The sequence below is a fragment of the Hordeum vulgare genome, chromosome 3H (genome assembly GCF_904849725.1).
Source record: "Hordeum vulgare subsp. vulgare chromosome 3H, MorexV3_pseudomolecules_assembly, whole genome shotgun sequence".
In the NCBI taxonomy this organism is placed as follows: Eukaryota; Viridiplantae; Streptophyta; class Magnoliopsida; order Poales; family Poaceae; genus Hordeum; species Hordeum vulgare.
Window position 1 is genome coordinate 228,486,117 of NC_058520.1, and position 10,563 is coordinate 228,496,679.

At 42.4% G+C, this 10,563-nt stretch overlaps 1 protein-coding gene across 1 annotated transcript; it reads right to left on the bottom strand.

The window, feature by feature from the left end:
* Nucleotides 1–428: 428 nt before the first annotated feature.
* LOC123443571 (suppressor of mec-8 and unc-52 protein homolog 1) lies at nucleotides 429–9,767 on the bottom strand. The gene is made up of 15 exons (XM_045119997.1): nucleotides 9,558–9,767; nucleotides 8,911–9,274; nucleotides 8,771–8,819; nucleotides 8,115–8,198; nucleotides 7,907–8,010; nucleotides 7,067–7,153; nucleotides 6,938–6,991; nucleotides 6,658–6,753; nucleotides 6,188–6,315; nucleotides 5,221–5,347; nucleotides 4,863–4,922; nucleotides 4,664–4,771; nucleotides 982–1,082; nucleotides 842–893; nucleotides 429–749 (listed from the first exon to the last, which is right to left on the bottom strand). The coding sequence occupies exons 1-15, from the start codon at nucleotides 9,596–9,598 to the stop codon at nucleotides 651–653; spliced, it is 1,554 nt and encodes a 517-aa protein (XP_044975932.1). The 5' UTR covers nucleotides 9,599–9,767; the 3' UTR covers nucleotides 429–650.
* Between the last annotated feature and the right edge of the window lie 796 nt (nucleotides 9,768–10,563).

Consider the following 10,563-nt stretch of genomic DNA (forward strand, 5'->3'; position numbering starts at 1 on the left):
GAGGCGAAGGGGGGAGGCGGAGGAGGAGGGGGAGGGGAGGGGGAGGAAAGGGAGGGGTGGGGGAGGAGGAGGGAGGAGGGGGGAGAGCGAGAGAGCGAGAGAGGGGGAGATAGAGGGAGGGGAGGGAGAGCTTGAGAGGAGGAGGGGGAGGAGGAGGGAGGGGAAGGGAGGGAGGTGGAGGGAGAGGGGGAGGAGGAGGGAGAGGGATGGGAGGGGGAGGTGGAGGTCGAGAAGAAGAAGGAGAGAGAGGGAGGGGGAGGGAGAGAGCAAGAGGGGAGGGGGGAGAGGGAGGAGACATGAGAGCTTTCGGTGTGCCTCACATGCCTTCGCATGATGCCTTTGCTGATAGTGCAAACAATGTCCGACTTTCCAATGGATAGGACAAATAAGAGGATGAATGATCAAACAAATCGAAGGACCGTTGCACGTGCTGTAAAAAAATTATGTGTCGCGCCTAAGCGCGTCTGTTTGGGATGCTCTAATACACAACGATATGATCAATCACTCCAAGTGGTTTTATATATGCTACAGTACAGATATATTGAACTTGATCAGCTATTTAGAGCAGGCGAGTTATCCACATTACAAAAACCAAATGCATCCTCTAAATTACCACTCACATTAATAAAACTGGAAATGAATGAATGTAGTCAAGGCTTCCATATCTTCATCATACAATCTTCGGCATAGGTGGCAACCAAGTTCCTGTGAGGGTGGTGAGTAATGCCAATCACATCCTTGTCATGGACCTGCAACGGTGTCAAGGTGTTTTTTAGCATTTCAATAAAAATCAGTGCAACACAACCAGGTAAAGATTTTTCATTTGAGATATCCTACAAACCTTCATTAGATGCTCAAGTTTACCGGACTGTTGGCTAAAGCAATACATGTTCCTACAAGAAAAGTAGAAAAACTCTGGATGATCATCAAGACACTCAGAAGCAGTATGAATAAATGTAGCAATAAACATAATATCCTCACATATCTTCACCAACACAGTATATCCATTCTCCTTTTGGTGAAACTGAAGCTGCAACAAAATCTCCTCCTTCCCGTTTACCAGATGAGAAACTTTTTACAACCTGCAACAAGTTTCCAAGGCAAGAATAACAACAAGACAGAATTTATGATAACACTCAACAGTAAGGATGAATTTAGCAATGCATGTCCATTCTCCTTTTATCGTTTTACTAACCAGTTCTTTTTCCTATTTTGTGGCTACTTCTCCATAGCATATTATACAATAAATTCAACATAGCACGGTTAAACCGATAACTGGGACTAACTTACAATGCACTTTCCTTAGAGCCCGAACCACGAAACTCTTTAAGTCTACTAAGGGTCAAAAAAGATAACTTCCAAGGGTTCAAGAAAGATAATATCAAGCCTTTGAGAAGACAAAGATCTACTCTTAGAGAAATATAGGTGTATAATTTCGCCCCTCAACTTATCAGGGTGTGTATGTTTCGCCCCTCATCTAAAAGATGAGACCAAACTCATTTGAAATAGGTTTTCTAGACTTTGGCTTTAAATAGAAGATCCAGTGAGATAAAGCTGTCTTCCTGGCTGGAACAGGATAGTACCTTATGACTTCAACTAGAAATGGCTTGCATGGATCCAAAAAAAAAACTCAAACCAACTACTCCCTCCGTCCGGAAATACTTGTCCTAGAAATGTATAGAATGGATGTATCTATAACTAAAATAAGTCTAGATACATCTATTTCTAGGACAAGTATTTCCGGACGGAGGGAGTATTCAACAGTTAGTGGGGCCTAAAATGGAACTACCATTGTCTTCCCATCTATATCTATCTATACCTACAATAATAATAATAATAATAATAATAATAATAATAATAATAATAATAATAATAATAATATTAAAGGGAGGTCCGTTTCTCTGATTATTTGGTCGGTTGACCACATAAAATTATTATTTTCCATACCTATCTGAGTTCGTACTAAAGAAATTGTCCATTCACGAATATAAAAAAATTGGTTCGGGCCTCCAAACCGTGCAGACAAGGGACCTGCTCCGCATCTTCTTCTTTTTATGGGGCCACAGGGAGTCAGTCCCCTAAGCGGGCCAAGGGGCCTGCTCGGCCACACGGAAAAAATAAATGCAAAATATAAATTAGTGTTTACTTTGTAATCGATCTACACTCTGATTAGGTCGACTGCAATTACATAATGCGTTCTAAGTTGGACCTCCGCTGGGCACGAAAAGAAAACCACATGTTAATAAGCAGGCTTCTCCTATTATCATTAAAACCAAAACCACCAATTTATATATGTCTTGGAGTTACCTATTATTGATCAACTAAAAAAGTCAGCACGGGAATCAATAAGCGGAGGATGAGGATGATGACGTGAGAAGAAAAGAACGCGTCCCGCTAAAAGATAAGACAAGTAATAAAACGGCTTGCTGCATAATTAAAAGACAGGTAACAGTGTATCCCGTTGCTATCAATTAAAGTGACGCTCAATTAAACAACTAGTTAGAAGTGATGCTCAATTAAACGGCTTGCTGCATAATTAAAAGAGGTTGGAAGGAGGACAATAGGGCGGGACAGACAAAAATAATTGGACGCTAAAACAGGTAACAATGTATCATGTTGCAATGCACGGGCATTTGTGTTAGTACTCATCTACATCAAGTGTAATTTTTACCCTTCAATGTCAATAGCGGGTATTTTTGCTACCTTAAGCGGTTACTCGGTTGTCAAATCTAACCAGGGCGTAGCACCACAGGAGAGGGCAGATGTGATGAGAGGCCATATCTCCATGCTCATATTGTCATACACACAGATGCCGACGTCCAAGGACCTGGAGCCGTTCATCTCCTTGCAGGTTCATGTGCCTGCAGGGGCGATGGCACCATAGGGGCAGGCATGGGCGGCCACCCCAGGTATCTGCACGATGTGCATGAAGCCACTGTTGGAAAAGTTGTCTGCCACGTCTACAGCTCCACCTGATCGACCGCTTCCTGCATCTGGCACGCGGTCACCGCGCAAGAAGCCCACGCTCCCGTCTGTACAGCGGATTCTGTTTGTAACCTAGCCTGCCGATGTGTGCTTCAGCGTGTATATATGCAACACTAAGCCGTGAACAAACCACGGTGAATTCTATTGGCCAACTGCCATGAACTCTGCTTCGTTTTGGATAAGGACACAAACAACGTGACTGTTAGATCACGAACACGAAAACCGTTCGCTTCAACGTGGGCTATTAACAGCCCAAATTAGATGGCTTACCTCATGCCGCAACCACGTAGCAGGCAATCACCAAAAATTCCCAATCGAGCGTCTAACCTAGTCGTCGCCCAATCGCCAGTCCTGCCGAACCCTCGTCTTCCCACCGACTCGGAGCTCCGACTCGCCGGACGACAGACGCAAAACAAGTCCATTTTAGTAGTAGTTCTCAGTGACGTTTATGTTGTATTTTGTGTTTTTGTTGGTTAACCTGGTCGTTAAGAATTTTGAACTATTTTGGACCATTAGTTATGCTATTAATTTTTGCGGGCGTCTGGCTTCATATTTGAATTTTATTAGTCTTGGTTGATCGGACTTGCGTTTGTATGTTAAATTTATTTATTTATTTATTTTGCATTTATACGTTGAAAGTTTTAGACCTTGAATGTTTCGCCCCTCGTAAGTTCAATTCCTGGATCTGCCACTGTGTGCCTGCCAAGGGATTCTGGCACAGGAGCCCCCCTGAGTAGTAACCCACTCATCGTCGTTCCCGCTGCATCCTTCATAGAAGTCAACGCCAGCGGGGACCGGCCTGGTACTGTCCTCGTCCAATGCAGAGAGGCAGCCGCCGCTTGTCACTCCAAGACCCAGAACACAGCTCAGCATGTTCAGAAAGGGAGAAGGGGTTCGAGCACTGAAACAGGCAGCCAGCACCTAGGACTCGCAGCAGATGGTGGCAGCAAGGGCGGATCTCTAGTGGAGTTTGGGGCGGATCTCTAGTGGAGTTTGATCTGTAAACCCTAGCCCACACATGTGCAAGCATGACAACAGGAATGTGGAGGAGGGGGTAGGTGGACAACTTCAGGTTTGACCGACTCAAACCGCTAGAGGACCACCCAGTATTCGCAGTTAAGGGTGAAAATTACACCCAAAAAGATGAGGGGTGAAACCTCAGGACCCGATAAGCTTAGGGATGAAACTATGTGCATGTTTGGTCTGATGCCCAATGTTGGCTTGATAAAGTATGGACCAGCACAAAAAATTGGCACAAAAAAGTATGGACCAGAAACAGAATAACCCCTCTAAAGATGTTGCCAACTTTTAGCAAGTTTTGATGTTGCCAACTTTTGCCTGCAAACCACGCATGCATTTTATTTTCCTATTTCTATTGGATTTTTTATGTCCTAAATATACTGATAGGTTCCTATTAAACCAGGATTTATTCTGTTTCTGACATTTTTCATATCACAACAAAAAGTGTCCAGTTGGTATAAACTAGAAAAGGCTGTGTTTTAAGTTGAATGGTGCAAGTGAAGTCTCTGGTCATCAGTTGCATTTAGGGTGCCATCATTGTGAGAAAACTGACTTTAATACTAAGTTGGCAGAGAAGTCAAGTCTCTGGTCATCAGTTAATGCTTGACTTTAAAAAAACAGTTGAAAAACATGATGGAATGTGAACGTAACAATATACCTGTCCTTGTAAAGTCATGATGTATATTGACGAAGTCTTATTGCAGACAACAATGTGATCACTATTCTTTGGAAACAAATGGACAGAGTTAACAGATGCATCTCCTCCCTGGAAATTTAAGAATACATATGGATAAGAAAAAGCATGGCTGAAAGCCTATGTGTTGTGGAAGGAGTACGACAATGTGAAAAATAGTTACCCTCAAAGGAGGAGGAGGCTTGAATGATTGCAAACAGTCTGCTGTTTTCGCATCCCATACCTACATCGAGAAATCATAAATGAATGCGCAGACAGTTGTCTACCATACAGAACAATAGATGTGGGAAATTGATGAATAAATAAATAATACTCCCTCCGTTCCTAAATATAAGTCTTTCTAGAGGTTCCACTAGAGGACCAAATTCGGATGTGTATAGACATATTTTAGAGTGTGTGTTCATTCATTTTACTCCGTATGTAGTTCCCTTGTGAAATCTCTAAAAAGACTTGTATTTAGAAACAGAGGGAGTAGTTCTCATCGGAACAAGAGTTCAAACGCTGATACACAAGATCTGCACCTTAACAATACAGTCACTGGAAGCTGTGATAACACGGGTGCCATCAGCAGAAAAGATGGCATAGTTCACGTAGGAGTCATGACCGCGAAATTCTTTTAGCATCTTCCCAGACTTAAGGCCATGGATTCTGCAGAAATGAAGAAAATAACCTTGCAATTATTTTCAGGGACTGAAGCAGAAACAGGATAGGCACTTGGAATATATAAGACCGAAATTATGAACACAGCAGCACCAAAAGAGAAGAAAAAATGGCATCATGAAAATGGCAATATGCAGGATGTTGCAGAATCAAACACAATTCAATATGCAATTCATGGTTCAGATTTGTGGCGCTTGCACAGGTTGTTTTCCGACTTAAAACAGGGGAAAATTGATAACTGATCAATACATTTAGTTCTGATTTATTCTTTTGTTAAGCCTGATTTATATAAACACTAAATTAGATAACATAGAGGAAGAGGAAGGCCGTAAAGATAATTTCGTAAACCATCAATACTGAACGATCGATTTGGAAAAACATTTTCCATTCCCACTTTAAACAAGAAAACAATGCACTGAGAAAAGGCAGTTTTGTTTCCCCCAGTTCAGGAAACAACCCATAACTTTATTCGGACTAATTCTCAAATGGATCAAATATTTCAATGATATGCAATTTAGCCATGAATACTGTGCGCAAACTAAACATCTTTTAACTGGACTATCTTAAAAGAGACTGAAAAGAGAGCCCGTATGAGAATATACCCATAGGAGAGTAACAGAAGTGCTTAACGGGACAGCTGCACTATGTTACGAGTCCTCAAACACAGGGATGGACAAAAGCATGAGGCTTTCCCAAATAATGCACACTAGCTCAACATATGCAAAATATAATCTTCCACCATGCTTTGTCATGAAAACATAATATAACAGTGAAAAGCAAAGAAGTATATATCCATTGTAAATTCAAATTGGTGGTATCGTAAGAAACCTCGCAGTAGTGTCAAAAGAGGCACTCAATATCTGAGTTCCATCACGTGAAAATGCAACACTTGTCACACCTTTCGCGTGTGAACGCTCGAGGCGTCGCAAGCACTGGCCAGTTCGTATACGCCAAACCTGAAAATCAGTGAAAGGATGCAGTTAAATATGGCAATGTAATTCTTCTCTCACAAACAGACCGAATGGCTGGTGAAATAATGATCCAGAATGAAGGTCTAAGAAATTAATTGGCCACATGTATTGACTAATGATGTACTTTTACCAACTGATGATTGTGTGGTCAAACGTGATTAAATGAGCAATGATACCAAGCATAAATGTACTCAACATGACTGCACTCCACAGGAGGAAGAAAATATATAGCAATTAACACATGACTACGAACACCGTAACCACTCTGAACACTGAACTTGCAATAAATATTGCCAAGGGGGAGGGGGGAGAGAACAGTGAGAGTACCTTAATTTTTCCATCCTGTGATCCGGATGCCAGCATCTCAGAATCTCTACTAAAATCAACACAGAGCACAGCATCCTCGTGCATCATAAAGCTTTCCTGGAAAGTATTTTCAAACAAAGGTTATGCAGAACCTAACAATCTTGTCAGTATCTAAATCAAATAACAGGATTTATTGATATCCCTCTTAAGTTATTGATCTTGAATAGCTTGGCTACATGCACAATTACGGCTCATGTAAATTCCACATTAAAGACGAAAAGCTCCAATACTAGGGCCTTACATCGGCTTGATACTGAAGATCCTTTTTCAGCTTGCCGCTGACATAATCCCAGACCTGAAAATGTTAATAAAACTTAGTCGAGTTACGACAAAAGAGCTAACTTGTAAAACACACTAGCAACCAACTTACTTCGATGATTCCATCAACTGAGCATGAAACAAGGTACTGACCATCGGGTGAGAATCGAGCACACTCAGGGTGGGTTTTCTTCCCGAACTGAAATAAAAAAACAAAATGTCAAGTTGTAACCATGAGGAAAAGCCCGAGAATAGCAATTCTCCTGGCAGTCATGTGTTTCTATATCCCCCTTTCAGCATGGAAGTGAAGATGGTAGAATCTTTAACTACATCGTAAAGCATGTTCACATGTCCTACTGTGTTTTGGATCAATATCTTCCAAAGAATTTTGGGGCCACCATAAGGGCATGGCCAATGCATAGCTCTAGGGTGATGCCCCGCATGCCATGTAAGATCGGATGTAAGGAAAAGTAGGCTTGGATGGTGTAGCAGGATCCTCGGCAGGAGACGGGTGCTTGAGGAGAAAAAGTGTGGTCCGGTGCATAAAGCTGAAAAAGTTGGAGCGGAGAGTAGGGATGCATGTGTAGTGGGAGTCTACTTTCTATTCTTTGATGAGGGCCACTAGTAGTACATTGGGGAGAAAAAATCAATATAGAGGCCTCAAGCTACTTTTTCTCATGGGGCATCTGTATCCATATGTCACATTGTACATGCCCTAATGTCCCAATAGAAGTCAGAGTCATATGCAATTAAGCTAACACAAAAAAAAAATCATTAATTAGTTGTGTCAATATTCTTCTGCTATCAGCTTAAGTACGAAATCATCATTTTAGGCTTCTGAAAGTCATTGATATCGAATATGTTGATCATTAATTTATCTTCTGTAGTTTCCAAAAAACCTGGGTGTACATGAAAAGCCAATCTAAGCACGGTGATACAGCCACAAGATAACCTTTATTTGATGTGACAAAGCAGTAGGATATGCCTCTTCTTCGTCTTGCTTCATTGCAGCGGTTCCTCTGAACAAATCAAACTGCGTGCCAGGCGGTAACAAACCTATGCAAGAGGAACAAGAAAAAAGGAGCTACGATGAGTTCACAATTGGAATAACTGGGATCATCACAGTATCAAAGGTTAAAAATGTGCAACCAAGAGGGTACCTTGGTGCTGTTGCCATTTCAAAGCCTGGGTAATCAGTGCCATTAGCCGAGCTGGCGGAACTACTGAAACTTCAGAAGCAATTGCTGACATCGGCAAGGCAGGTAAAGCATTAGTATTGAGGATCAGAAAGGCAGAACTTCCATTGTGGCTATCATTGCAAAAGTAGGACTACATGTCTATGAGCATTGCACAACTTTAAATCATCATTAATAAGTACCAGTTCCTCCAATTCATCAGCATATTGAACAATACAATTTCTATAGTTTAAAAAAATGTTCAAGAAAAATATTCCCTCTGTGGTTCCGTTCCAAAATATAAGGTGTGTTATTTTTCTGAAAAGTGAAAGTTCTCTATGTTTGACCAAGCTTATGGAGAAAATATCAATATCCACAATACAGCATAATTAAGTTCATCATGATATATAATTTATAATTTATTTATTTGGCACTGTAGATACTGATATATTTGGTAAAACAAAGAAACGTTTGAATTTTTGAAAGAAAGAAAAAATACACCTTATATTTTGGAACACAGGAAGTATGTTACATTCTGAAAGTGTAGCATATCTCAGAATCAAGAAGCACTCAAGACTTATCTACAAAGTATGAGAATCATTTAGATATATGCTTCAAGAAAACACAATGAGCAGCCTCACCTTGGGCAATCTGCGCACGTCGCTTTTCCTTGGTAGATTCTTGGTAAGCCTGTTGGCAGAGTGACATCCCAACATTTCACAGTTAAGAAAAATAGCACAACAAATAAACAGTAACTCAATAGCATGAGCAGGCTACCAACCTCATTCAAGTCAAAGTATGTCCGGACAAGGAGGTGCTCTAGTCGGAGGTATCGTTCGGGTTCCTCCTGTTTCATGACGCCCATCACTTGTGTCTGGCGAAGGATTGCACGGGCCGTGTCAAGCTCACGGAGCTCTGCCATCTCCAGCACAATCTGCTCGTAGAGGTCCTCAAGCTTCTTGCGCGGCAACTTTAGCTGGGCAACCTGCGGCAGCACGGCGTCCCAGCGCCCAGCATTAATGTCGGCGATGAAGGTGTCCATGCTGTCCACCGTGTTGAGCGAGACCTGGCACTCGTTCTGCAGGGTCTGGAACGTCTGATGAAGCGAGTTTTCCTTGCAGAACTGCAGCATTATCTTCACCACGCTGCATCAATGGATGCAAGAAGCAAATCAAACCCCCAGCTTTCCAGATTTTCCTCTTCAAAGTAAGTTACTACTGTACTAGTATAGATTTAGCAAACATCATGGAAATCACAGTCTCCCGCTTCACTGTGTAAGCCGGAGACGGATTGAAGAACATTACGCACTAGATGGGTTCTTGTGAGAATGGGCGGATTCAAGAAAAAGCTCGTGGGGTTTAGGGTTCTTTGGTTGCTTTCGTTGCCGTAAGGTGTAGGGCACGAAAAGAAAGAAGGGTTTGTACGTACTCGCGAGCCTCGATCTCTAGGGTGGACGTCGAAGAAGCCATCTGCGGCTCCTGCGGGTGGCGGCGCGCGGGCAATAAGTCTGAGGCGGCGGTCGGAGAAGAACGGGGAGGAGTTGGTGGTGGCGAAGGAGAGGACAGGGAGGTTGTTAGCCAAAGCTCGACAGCGAGGAGAGTCTACTTGCTGGGCCTCGCGGATATTACTTTGGCCCATGAGTCTGTACATACATAAGACGGAAATTGAACTTGAGCATCTCCAGTCGACAGGAAAAAACAAATTGGAGTAGCACACTTTTAGCCGAGCAACGGCATTTTACTAATTTATTAAGACAGTAAAACCCCTCAAAAAATATAAAAATTTAAGACAGTAAAATTACACCTAATTCCAGCCTTCTCACGCATTTAGCGTTTCTGGCTGTTGATTTTTTTATGTGGATTTTTTTGATCGGTAGATCTTCTGTTCTAAGGGGCTCCAGCTCCTGGGAAAAAAACGAAGATCTTTGGTTAATTGGGCCATTTCTGCCAGCCCATTTAGCAAACCGAGTACGGTCTGGTTGAAAAAACTGTTCGGTCGATTTGTGGCAATAGATACAACTAGCAACGAATTAGGCATCTCGGAGCAACGCAGCGACCTAAATCGTTTGCCAGGTTCTGTTTGGGTCAGCGCAGACAAAAGTGAAGGCCTAACGCGTCAACCAAAACCCAAAAAGCATCCGCGCGAACCCACTTCGCAAAGTTGGGTTATATTTGGGTCGCACGCGGACACAAATCCACGGATGTTTTTCGTGTCTACGTCGTCCGCCTGTGTCCAGCCTGACCCATTTGTCACCCACCCACCCATCTCTCTTTACATATTTAATTTGCTGGCCCACCCTTATCCATCTCTCTTCTATTATTTTACTGTCACAATATAATAGTGCTACACCTACGTAAGAGTTACGTGAGTTACGTGCTGATTAGGAACGAAGCTGACCTGGCCATGTAGACCGATTCGAGCAAGAAAAGGGGAA

Excerpts from the sequence above, each read along its gene's own strand:
- LOC123443571 (XM_045119997.1), bottom strand. The coding sequence starts at position 9,598 with ATGGCTTCTTCGACGTCCACCCTAGAGATCGAGGCTCGCGA. Across the intron at positions 8,199-8,770 it reads ACGTGCGCAGATTGCCCAAG|CAATTGCTTCTGAAGTTTCA; the intron begins GTGAGGCTGCTC and ends TGCCGATGTCAG. Across the intron at positions 1,083-4,663 it reads TCATGACTTTACAAGGACAG|GTTGTAAAAAGTTTCTCATC; the intron begins GTATATTGTTAC and ends AACTTGTTGCAG.